Source organism: Neolamprologus brichardi, chromosome 15 (genome assembly GCF_056152115.1).
Source record: "Neolamprologus brichardi isolate AB-2024 chromosome 15, ASM5615211v1, whole genome shotgun sequence".
Taxonomy (NCBI): domain Eukaryota; kingdom Metazoa; phylum Chordata; class Actinopteri; order Cichliformes; family Cichlidae; genus Neolamprologus; species Neolamprologus brichardi.
In genome coordinates, this window is record NC_142118.1 from 28,433,541 (window position 1) to 28,446,503 (window position 12,963).

Here is a 12,963-nt window from a genome sequence, read left to right on the forward strand (position 1 = left end):
GCTTTTTTTCAAGGCTGTGGTATTTGCCCGCAAACAATACCTTTCAGCTAGCTAAAACAGAATATTATGCTATCAGCGAGCAACATGGCTAATGCCTTTCACACAGCTTTGTCTCAACTCCAAAGAGCCACAGAAGTAAAAGCTAATAATAATAATTGAAACAATATTTGAAAAAATGACTTACCAAGCATGGCAAACAACTCAAATATGTAGAGCAAAATGTTCTGAAACGGCTTCACTTCAGCTTCGATTGGAGCCTATGGTGCTGGGGGCGGAGTCTGTGAATTTACTCTATTGGTGTCATAGCCCCTGTAGGAGTTAAGAGGTCAAGAGTTAATGTTTCCATTGTAACACCTCCAGATTTGACATAGAAACACTCATTTTTAACACTTGATTTTAACTACTATCATTTTACACCTCAGAGTTACATTAAAAGAATGTGACTCTACTTAGAGTAAAATTAACTCTAAGACTACTAACACCAAAACATTTAACACATTTGAATTTGCTGTGTAGCGATCGATGTAGCGATTCTATACTGTACAGGAGAGACATCATGGAGGAGATGTCTGCAGCAAACAGGACGCAGGACACAATGTGATGTAAAAAAAAGCATGCAAACTTGCACTAAAAATACACGAAACAGCGAGGGGAAAGGTGAACCGCATTATAGCGAGGGACCACTGTAATTTTGAAGGTAAGTCATAACATACCCTTCGTAAATACTAATGTATAGAATAGAGATGGACCGATCCGATATTACGTATCGGTATCGGTCCGATACTGACCCAAATTCCTGGATCGGATATCGGCGAAAAATAAAAAAATGTAATCCGATCCATTAAATATCAAAAAAGCACCTCACAAAACTTGCTACATGGTGTAACCTGGCTCATAACCTTGGCACGTTGCAGTAGTGTACGTCAGGTGATAGAGCGGCTGTGTGGAGCTTCGCTAACAAACCAGCATTTCATCTCCAAGGAAGTTTTCCCAGAGAGAAGTAAAGCAAGTGTGTAAGTTCATCTCTGAATGTTTGTAAAGCATTCCCGCATTAAGCTTAACAACCGATATATGGAGCGACTGCCTCTCTCCCCCTCCCCCTCCTGCTCCTACTTCAAACGTGAAACTGATCAATGATCAGCTGTTTTTGGCCCACTTTGCACCAGAAAGAGGGAACCAGCGGCTGAACAACAGCAGCACGTTTAAGCTTGATAATCTGTTGTTAGAATTTATTTAATATTACTTTCTAGACCAGGATCCTTTTCTATGCAGCTGACGCTGGTAACTATGCAGGGGCGGCTCTAGCAAAGTTTAGACGGGGGGGCATTAACAGGGAAAAAGGGGGTACAAAGACATACTTTTCTTTCTTATTCTCATTTAAAATGTCTAGCTTTTAATAAATAATTATCCGTAGCTAAGTTACTTTGTTGAAATAAATGGATTACACGACAGTATTTTCCTGTTTCATATTGTGGCGGGCAGTGTTGGGGAGTAACGGAATACATGTACCGCCGTTACGTATTTAAAATACAAAATATGAGTAACTGTATTCCGTTACAGTTACCGTTTAAAAAGGTGGTATTTAGAATACAGTTACTTTGTTGAAATAAATGGATTACACGGCGGTACTTCCCTGTTTCATATTGTGGCGGGTCAGGCCTGTTTGGGTTTTGTTTGACAGCTACGTTCCGTTGTTCCAGGCGGCAGCGTTACGGTTGCCATGGTTACAGGGTGCCGCTCTCTCTCTGCGTGTGAGAGCGCCTGTTGTTGTTGTGCTAAGCTAATAGGCAGAATGCTACAGGCATAGCTCTAAAGAATGTAGCATCATAGGCAGTGTAGTCCGTGCTGCAGGGAGAATGGACTGCCATACCCGTTATGTGTCTGTGAGCGAGGGAGGGAGAAAAAGGAAAAGTACGAGCTGTCATCGAGCAAAAACGGGAGCTGGAAGCATGTAAATATAATAATAACCACTGCAGCCAAGAAGAGAGCCTGACGAGCCCAGTTGTAAGTAAGCTATTAAGACTCGACTGTACACCGTGTTCGTGTTTTCCTCCAAAAACAATAAGTTCCGTTGGAGCAGCCTTTCAACGCCTCTCTCTGTCTCTCGCTAGCAAAGTTGACCCAGACAACAAAGTAAAGCTAGTTTTCGGCTACGAGCCGACACAGAACCCACCGTATTAGCCAGAGGTCCCTTTACTACGGTTCGGAGCCGCGGACCTTCAGTAACAGTAATAAATCACAGCAATAGTACATTCATGTAGTTGTAAACAGCATGATAATATATTAAGTAATCCAAAGTATTCAGAATACGTTACTCTCATTGAGTAACGTAACGGAATACGTTACAGAATACATTTTGGGGCATGTATTCTGTATTCTGTAATGGAATACATTTTAAAAGTAACCTTCCCAACACTGGTGGCGGGTCAGGACTGTTTGGGTTTTGTTTGATAGCTATGTTCTGTTGTTCCAGGCGGCAGCGTGACACGCTCTCTCTGCGACTGTGTGTTTCCTGGGTGAGAGAGCGCCTTTTTGTTGTTGTTGTTGTTGTGCTAAGCTAATAGGCATAATGCTACAGGCATAGCCCTAAAGAATGTAGCCTCATGGGTAGTGTAGTCCGTGCTGCAGGGAGAATGGACTGCCATACCCGTTATGTGTCTGTGAGCGCGAGGAGGGACAAAAAGGAGAGTGGAAAAGTACGAGCTGTCATCAATCAGAAACGGGAGCTGGAAGCATGTAAATATAATAATAACCACTGCAGCCAAGAAGAGTGCCTGACGAGCCCAGTTGTAAGTAAGCTATTAAGACTCGACTGTACACCGTGTTTGTGTTTTCCTCCAACAGCAGCCTCCAGCCTTTCAATGCCTCTCTCTGTCTCTCTGTCTCAAACTTGACCCAGACAACAAAGTAAAGCTATTTTTCGGCTAGGAGCCCGACACGGAACCCGACGTAATAGCCAGAGGTCCCTTTACTACGGTTCGGAGCCGCGGACCTTCAGTAACAGTAATAAATCACAGCAATAGTACATTCATGTAGTTGTAAAAAGCATGATAATATATTAAGTAATCCAAAGTATTCAGAATACGTTACTCTCATTGAGTAACATAACGGAATACGTTACAAAATACATTTTGGGGCATGTATTCTGTAATCTGTAGTGGAATACATTTTAAAAGTAACCTTCCCAACACTGACTGTATATAGTAACTATTAAGTCTAATATACCCTAGTAAGCTATAGTACTTTTTCCTTTGGGAAGGTATGATCTGTGCAGTCTGCAATTCTGTTGAAAAAAGAGGTCTCGACCTCCCGATAGCTCGAAGCTAACGGGAGGTCTCGACCTCCCGTTAGCTTCAAGCTAATGGGAAGAATGCGGCTAAAACTTTTGCGAGATCTCGCAAAACTTTTGCGAGATCTCGCAAAACAAACTCGGGATCTCGCAAAAGTTTTGCGAGATCTCGCAAAACAAACTCGGGATCTCGCAAACGTTTTAGCCGCATTCTTCGGATGCTGGCTCGAAGCCGACCGGGAGGTCGAGGCACGATGTGCCGGGAAAGCGGTGTTCCTCCCGGCTGTAGTAGGTCTCGACCTCCCGATAGCTCGAAGCTAACGGGAGGTCTCGACCTCCCGTTAGCTTCAAGCTAATGGGAAGAATGCGGCTAAAACTTTTGCGAGATCTCGCAAAACTTTTGCGAGATCCCGAGTTTGTTTTGCGAGCTCTCGCAAAAGTTTTGCGAGATCCCGAGTTTGTTTTGCGAGATCTCGCAAAACTTTTGCGAGATCTCGCAAAAGTTTTGCGAGATCCCGAGTTTGTTTTGCGAGATCTCGCAAAACTTTTGCGAGACTGTACACCGTGTTTGTGTTTTCCTCCAACAGCAGCCTCCAGCCTTTCAACGCCTCTCTCTGTCTCTCTGTCTCAAACTTGACCCAGACAACAAAGTAAAGCTATTTTTTGGCTAGGAGCCCGACACGGAACCCGACGTATTAGCCAGAGGTCCCTTTACTACGGTTCGGAGCCGCGGACCTTCAGTAACAGTAATAAATCACAGCAATAGTACATTCATGTAGTTGTAAAAAGCATGATAATATATTAAGTAATCCAAAGTATTCAGAATACGTTACTCTCATTGAGTAACATAACGGAATACGTTACAAAATACATTTTGGGGCATGTATTCTGTAATCTGTAGTGGCTGTAGTGGTTCCTCCCGGCTGTAGTAGGTCTCGACCTCCCGATAGCTCGAAGCTAACGGGAGGTCTCGACCTCCCGTTAGCTTCAAGCTAATGGGAAGAATGCGGCTAAAACTTTTGCGAGATCTTGCAAAACTTTTGCGAGATCCCGAGTTTGTTTTGCGAGCTCTCGCAAAAGTTTTGCGAGATCCCGAGTTTGTTTTGCGAGATCTCGCAAAACTTTTGCGAGATCTCGCAAAAGTCCGTCTTAATTTTTTTTTCTCCCATGTCCCCTGCGGGGCTCCGGAGCATCATGAGGTGGAGGGTGGTTCCTTATTTTTTTATTTTTTGCTGGGAGTTTTAGAACCCTATTAGTTAGGTTGCTTACTCTTTAAAATACCAGAATAGGGAGGATGGAGTAGGTTTAAGTTTATTAGATTGATCAGTATTGCTGAACTATGAAATATTTTGGGTGCAGTGTATTTTTTGCATACAGGTATAACAGAATAGCTTTAGTGTTTTTTGTTTGTTTTTTTTAACTTGAGTATGAACTTATACAAAAAGCAGCAAGATATTAAAAAAACAGTTTTATTGATTAAAAAACACACTATATCGGATTCATATTGGTATCGGCAGATATCCAAATTTATGATATCGGTATCGGTATCGGATATAAAAAAGTGGTATCGTGCCATCTCTAGTATAGAAACCCTTACCAGCAATCATTCATTTTTTGTGTGGCTTTTTTTCAAGGTTTGTTAACATGCTGTGTAGGTGTGTACTTGACTAGCTGATATCGACATAACGGGGAAAACATCTGGTTTGACTATTCTTCACCTATAGTTTGAATGCTGAACATTTGCCTGTTTAAATCATAAGACCAGTCACTATACAGAGATGTGCTTCTGAATGTGGACGATGTGTCTTCTGATTTTGTAATGCAGTTATGCTTGTGTTGAGTGATGTAAACAACTGATCGATCTAAACTCTTTAAACGTCAAAATTGATCATTAGATTTTTTGTGACACAACAGTGGTGAGTGCTCCCACCTTCTGCTCTTTGTAACTTAACGCGATCTTTACGTTTTCGAGTTTTGGACATGATTTTGGAGTATATCTTCGCAGTAGCGATTGACCACAAAGTAAAGCTACCGGAAATGTACAACCCTCCGGTCTCAAACCAGGAAGTTAGCATTTTCTCGTGCACAGGGTCTTTTAGGTAGGAATAAAAGCATACATTAAAAGTCAAAAGAGAGGACGGAACATTGTATTTGCGTGCGTTTTTTTTTACAATACATCCACTGATTAAATGCTGGCCTCTGGTGGTTAAATTCTTGTTTAAAGTTTGCAGAGGGTAATAAAAAGTAGGGTAAACAAGGGTAAACAAAAAGTACCTTTAAACTCTCACCGTTTGACTTACTAGCCTCAAATGTTTGCTGTGCTAGTTCTCTATACTGTATTTGTATAAGGTCAAATGGTCAAATATTCTTCCATATGCTTACATTGTTCTCTGCTGGAACCCCCCCCCCCCCCCCCACACACACACACTCACTCACTCTTGTGCCACCCCACTGAAGATATCCTGGAAACGCCTCAGCAGCTGCAGTGTAAGGATACCCGCAGCCCCGCCCCTCTGCGTTGTCTATTTATAAAAGTGCAACGGCAGATGTTTGACAGTTGCACATGCTACAATACCAGCATTACGGAAGCTACAGCCCCCAGTCAATGGATAAAACTTTACCGTACCCCCAAATCTCTGTCATATCCTGTGTCTGAATTTATTGACCTCTCCCTGCCAGCCTACGCGAAATACCTCCATACTTCAAAATCCGCAGTGCCTTTTTGACACATTATTTTTAAAAAATGACAGAAGGGAACAATATGCCAGAAAACGATGCAGCCGCCGAGACACCCGCCGGCAGCGAACCCGCAAAGGAGAAGCGTCCAGTGGAGGAGCAGGATGGGGAGAAGGAGAAGACGGAGAATAAGGAGAACGGGGACAGCAAAGTGGATATCCCAGAGAAAAGCGAGGGTCCGGGAGCCAAGGAGGAGGTTGAGTTTGTGCACCCCGAGGGCGGCTGGGGATGGGTGGTCATGTTGGCTTCCATGTGGTGCAACGGCTCGGTGTTTGGGATCCAGAACGCCTTCGGTGTAATGTATATTTACCTCCTGCAGGAATTTGGTAGCCCGGACGATAAAGACCTCCAATTCAGAACATGTGAGTACAGGCTAACCTGGCTGTATGAGTAAAAGTACCACATTAGTAAAGAATTATATATATGTTTAAATGCCATTTTATGTCATGAGTGTGTATTATTTTAGAAGAAAGGCGTGATGTAACCCCCGCAGGATGAGTAACGGTCTTAAAGTAAGTGATGTCTTGCTCATGGGACAGTTTTAGTAATGGCGGGGAATTGAACCGACAACTTTCAGACCACCAACGAAGCTCTTCTCGAGAACAATTTCTTCGTAAACACATAACAATTCTACAGGATCATATGTTTAACATTTAGCCCACTATAAAAACGTTAGCTAAGTTTAGCTAGCAACTAATGTGTCGTTTCCTGGTGTGAGAGAAGGAAACGCATGCAGACTAAAGAAAGACAGTGCGGTTAAATAAAGCGGTTGTGGGGATAACGTTGCGAGCCTGGCGTCAAAGTCGTGACCTGGCACTCAATGTGGTGATAATAAAAACAACAACAACAAAAAAAAAAAAAAACAGTGTTAAGTGGTTGTTATGGTTTGTGTCTAATCCCGAGGAGTCCTGGAAAGCGCTCAGCGTGCTCTCGGTGTGAAAGTACGGCAGAGAGTCGCTTTAAAACGCGAATGAAATACAGCTTGATACAGCTTGCTCCCAGCGGGGGACGGAGTATAGTTAATTATTTGAAAAGTCACTGAAGGGGAAACACAAATCAAAGTAGTAATTTCTTATACCATAGCGTGTACAAATACTCATTTTTTTCTCACACGAATTCTCTTCTTGTCGTTCAGTCTAGTCGTTCTAGTCGGCATTATCATACGAATAATGTAAAACCTTACATGTTTTTCTGCATTAAACTAAAAGGACACCTTAAAAAACATTGAATATTACACATAGCTGTGTGCCACACAGTCATGGCATAATCACATAGAGAATTTTCTTTGCGGTTTGTGTGTGTGTGTGTGTGTGTGAGAGAGAGAGAGACAGACAGAGGGACGGCTTACCACATGAATAATGGCCCTGTGCTGATTGTAACCACCTGTTGTTGGTATTGCTGTTTGGCAAATGAGCATGTAAAAGTAATACTGCATGGGGGACCCGTGTTTGTTGGTAGTCTGGTGCCTAGCTGTTCACCGACTCAATAGCTTCTTCTGCTGATCTCTGTGATTATTGCATTGGATTTTGTGTTGGTTGCAGCCACGGTGGTTTGTACTATGGCTCTAACCCATTGCTTGCTTGGTGTGTTTTTTTTTCTTTTTTTAAAATGATCGGAAACATTTAATTAGATTTTTCATATGCACCAGTCATAGCACCATTACAGGGTTTGTGCCAGAAAAATTGTAAACCGCCAGGGCTTTTTTTTAGTCCAGTGCAATGTTCTGGGCCCCAGCCCAACATGGGGATGCTATTTTGACTCATATCACCCACCTAAAGGTGGTTGCACAGCAAGCATGGCAACAGCACTCCGCAGTGGCAGCATCTTCCCCCAGTAGGACAAATGGTAATGAGCACAAAGATTTGCCTTCAAACTCCACAGATCCCATTGCAATTAAGCATCCTTGGGATGTGCTCCAACAAGCCTGATCCACAGAAGCCAAAATTATGCTCGCAGTGTGTGTTGATTCCCGATGCCACCATAGGACATCCTCAAATGTCCTGTGTCTACACCTAGACCTATTTACTCTGTTCTATATCAGATGATACTTTTGTAAAATAGTTGCTTTTTCCTGTGGTATGGTTTTTCTTTCTACACAGAAAACTCCTAGCCAACCAAAGTGCATCACTACAAATTATTTGGCAACATTCAATCTACTTATTGGCCAAATGTGTTTGGGGTAGTATCAACAAAAGTAAATACAGGGAAAAGGTGCTGTATTCTGGACTAAAAAACATGGAGAATTTACTGCAAATATTTATGTTCATTTGATAGATATTTCAGGCTAAATGGTGTGTAGCAGGCTGTTACTACGGTTTGTGTACTCTCCTGTGTGTGTGAAAGTGCTAAGCTAAAACATGCACTGTACATTGGATAATTGGACTACATCGAGGTTAGATTGTATTCTTGTAATACAGAATAGCTTGTTTGGAACCAGGCTGAGACCACCCCTAGTGGTTGTTTTGGTCTGCACCTGAGTCCACCATCTACCATCAACAGACTAAACAGCACGTCCATACATAGGACAGAAGGGGAGGTGACCATCAATGATGTCAGCTGACAGCATAATGATTCAGCGTAATAGCATGTGTTCACATTGAATGAGAGTTAGCAATGTATGAAAAACAATGTTGGTTAAGTATTAATTGAGTAATGCATTTCCTAAAGCATCATTTGTTTTATGTATATTTTGTCTTTTACTATGCACACAGTTCACACACTGAATTTGTTAGCTAAATCTCTAATGAACTCTGGAAAATTAATAACACTAACAAGTATAGTGACAATCACACTACTTTATCCCCTATATATATATATATAACTTAACATTCAGACAGCACTAATAATTACTTCATGTTGCTATCCATTTGAGATTACAGTGGCTGACTGCCAAGATGTAAATTCTTGAGTTAGAAGTTTTAGTGAGGTCTTTCCTGCTTATTTTCGCTTCATGAGATGGACAGCATCCATTCTTTCCATTTTTTTCCCCTGATCCTGTTTCCCAGAAAGAACACAAAGTACTGCTTCGAACTAGATGTTCACCCTTCAGCTTGCCTTCCTGTCGTGAGAACAGAACTAATGAGAATTAATGAGGCAGTTGAGTGGTTTTGAAGTTGGACATTGTCATAGAGGAAGTGCCAGAATGCTAAGAGAACGCATCTATAACAGTCAGGATACAAGTCTTCGTAAACATCACAAATCCTTAAATGAGATCCCCTTCTTTCCCACATGAATATTTTTATCTGACTGAGCGTTAGAGGAAATGATGGAATTTAATTGACATGGAGGAAAATAGAATACTAAAATGAATTCCGTTGGATAGCTGGCTCTGTAATGGCTACTCAGTGTAGCGTGATTTGATCGTCTTAGTCTAGTTTCTGAGTCATTTTGGGGGAAGAACTGTAGCTGGGCAACGAATTTTATCAGATATATTAATAATGGTATTTCTAATGTCTGATAATGAAAATGTAAAAAGTAAAGATGATATGGGAGAAACACCCATCAGCCATTGTATGAGTGTTGCTTGTTGGCAACATAACAAGTCGTCTTCTCTGGCTGTGTAGACACTTTACTGCAGTCATACCAAAATCCAGATACACTTTTCAGCTCCCTGGTCAGGATTTTCCATGGAAATTTGTATCACTTGTTTACATGGACACTGCTGACATAGACTTTACTTTACTCAACTTTAGACAACAGTTTTACTTCCCAGCACAGTCCCTTGGATCTATTTTCTGTTTATCACTGGCTGTAATCACGCATATATGTATTAGCAAGCTTTTCAAGCATTGCATAGCACACATTAAGAATGCAAGTCCCCCCCCCCCCCCCCCCCAAAAAAAAAAAAAAAAAAGAAAAGAAAAGAAAAAAGAGTGCAAGTCATATAGAGAGCTTTATTTTAGCACAAGTGAAAGTTGCGACAAGATACTGATATGCAGTCTTGTCTTGGAGGGAGACACAGAACATGTAATGCATTACTCAACCCAAAATATGTACATGAATAAAAAATGATTGCCTGCTGTGAGTTAATTGGTTTTTATTGTTGCAATGAGAGATGGCAACACGTTGCTATTTACGTGGGTTCTTTTCAGATCAGCATTTAAGGCTTGTACGTTTTGCAGTAATATTCTCTCCTCTGCTGTCTGTTTCACCGTGTGTGCTTATCTGTTTCGCTGTACACATGGAGTGGAGCAGATAAGACCATCAATATCATGGCCTGTGGTGCATGTCATACACAGAACACGAATACGATGTAACTGAAATGAATATATTAACTTATAAGCACGAATACTCAAAGATATTGAGTCAGTATTAGTCAGTATCTGATGTAGATTGGTGGGTTTAAAAAGCCAAATGGGTTAGACCTCCTTTCTGTTAAGACATTAACATTGTTTCTCATGTTTCAGTTTTATTGCTTTACTGGATACTTATTAGTTATTTTCATTTTCCTGTGATTAAGACACTTGTTTGATGGGACAGTTCAGAAGAAATATTTTAATGAACTTTTATTTTGATGATCACCAGGATATAAAAACTGCAGGTATTGATTCACCAATGAAGTCAAATAAAAATAAAAAATCCTGAAAATGTTTGACTTTGAACCAAAAATAAGGCTTTAAAAAGCTTTTTTTTTTACCTTGGAAATTCTGTTTCCAAGGGGCGATCGTGGAAGGTTGACTGGGGAGTTGAAATGTAGGCAGTTCCACATTGAAAACCCCTCATGAGTCCTGTGCTTGGTGATTTGAATGCAAAGACATACCAACGCACATGTTTGAACGTGTTTCTTTGTCTCACATTCAAGCTCCGATGCGGCTAAAACTGCATATGCCTTGAAACTGCACCTAAGATGAAAATAAATGTTCAGTTAAGGTCTGCAACTTAAAGCAATTATTGGGGCCAGTATTTGTCTGTTCACTTTAAGGACCATGATGGCCTGATTGCTGTAAACGGGTTGCTTTTGTCAGAATAATTAAATTCAGTTCAACTTAGTTTAGTTATATTTATATAGCGCCAAATCACAACAGTTTATATTGTAAGGTCTTTAACTTGTAAGTTTTAATTCTTCTAGGGTCTACATTTATAATAATAATAATAATAATAATAATAATAATAATAATAATAATAATAATAATTATAATAATATAATAATAATAGTAATAACAATCCCTGCTTGGAATAACTGAAAATACTGCTCATTTCTCTCTTTCCTTTCTGAGAAGAATGATCAAACATTACTGCCTATGAGTAAAACTATATTCTTTTCTGTGATGCAGAATGTAATGTGTATGATTATGTCACATAATGTGTTTATCATGCGTGCTAACATATTCATTTTAATTTGTAGTTGTAGTTCCTATGGTCTGATCTACTACCAATTTACCAGAAATTATCTGCTGGGCATTCATGAATTTCTTAAATAGGGATATAAATTCCATAAAGAGCAATTTTCCAATAGCTGAAATCTTCAGCTAGTAGCTGCAAAGCTAGGAAATTGTCACAGTCAACCAATCACAATGCATTATGTTGGGGTGGGAAGGTGAAGGCTCTATGCTGGTTCCCTCCCTGTGAAAATGCCAGATGGGGTTATTCTTGAGCCTCGTGCCAAAAGCCACTTGGTTGTTGTCTACTGTCAGACCTGCCAAAGAACTTTGGACTAAACACAGAGTTTTTCGATACCTTGATTGTGTTGTTTTGATGACTCTGAAGTCATCAAAACAACATGTATTTAATTGACATTAAAATGTCAATAACAAGACATTATGTGAGCATATTTTGGTTGAATATTGTTTTGACTGTGTATGAAAGGAAAAAATAAAGAGATTGATGGTGCAGTAAAGGATAAAATATTGTTTTAGAATCAGTGCTTGGGAGAGTAAAGCAATGTCAGTGCTTTCACCAACATTAGATCAAGTGTTTTTTGAGTGTGTTAGATCAGTTAACAATAAATATGACTCCCTTGTACATTAACAGGAATTTGGTTTCCCTCAGTTATAGGGCAGCAGAGCTGACTGAAGCAGGATCAGAACACGGGGGAAAGACTATATTAGGACTTTTCACTGCTTGGCTGCTGTCTGCCTTGTACTGAGGGCAAAGTGTTCAGTTGATGTTGAGTTACTATATTGCTGCTTTAGCAGTAATTTACTGTCACATGATGTTTTATGCAAGGGTTTGTTTTGTGAAGTAGACATGTTTCACTAGTTGAAAATGAACTGTTTTAAGTTTATTTTTTAAATCCAAATACCAAAAAGGTTATGGATAATGGATTTCCGATGGAATAATATGCTCAGATGGCTCCTGAAGGAGAGCTTGATGACACAATTGTCAGTTAAATATTTATCTACAACTACAGGCTCACATGAATGTAACATGCCCAACCAAGTTTACATGCACTCTTAAAAAGCATAATTGATTGATCTACATGGGTAACTTGGTTCAAAACAAAACAAAATGACTCTGATGGAATGGCTCCACAAAACCTTGACAAGTTTTAATCATAGACAGGTTAATATTTGACAGGCCGTTTGATTTCAGGCGTGTGTAAGCTTGGGTCTGAGTAGGTGAAGGTTGTCAAGAGATAAAGTCTCGAGAAGATAAACATGCTGGAGGCAGAGCCCACTTCAGTGGCACCAGGACAAATTGTTTGGCCCCCTGCACATGACAAGCAGGGGACCAGCCCCTCAGAGGGGCTGGATGTGAACTAATGGCTGTGATGTCCTTGCTCTTGGGCAATGTCAGACTGATTAACAGCAGGCAATCCCTGTGTCACTGCACCAAGATTAGGTCTTGAAACAGTCAGTCTTTATGGTCTCACTCAACCACGTCTAATTGACACAATGTGGAGGTGTTACAGTGCATGACAAGTATGAAAATGTGTTATTTTTACAGGGCAAAAGAGGGAATAAGAGGGAATAAATATCAGAAACAAAATTCTAAGTGGC

At 40.5% G+C, this 12,963-nt stretch overlaps 1 protein-coding gene across 1 annotated transcript in view; it reads left to right on the forward strand.

Annotated features, from left to right (window-relative positions):
* Positions 1-5,837: 5,837 nt before the first annotated feature.
* slc16a10 (solute carrier family 16 member 10) overlaps positions 5,838-12,963 on the forward strand; it is a 30,286-nt gene continuing 23,160 nt past the window's right edge. The window contains exon 1 of the mRNA XM_006796231.3: positions 5,838-6,387. Coding sequence (XP_006796294.1) covers positions 6,033-6,387 — 355 coding nt within the window. The 5' untranslated portion in view covers positions 5,838-6,032. The remainder of the gene's footprint in view (positions 6,388-12,963) is intronic.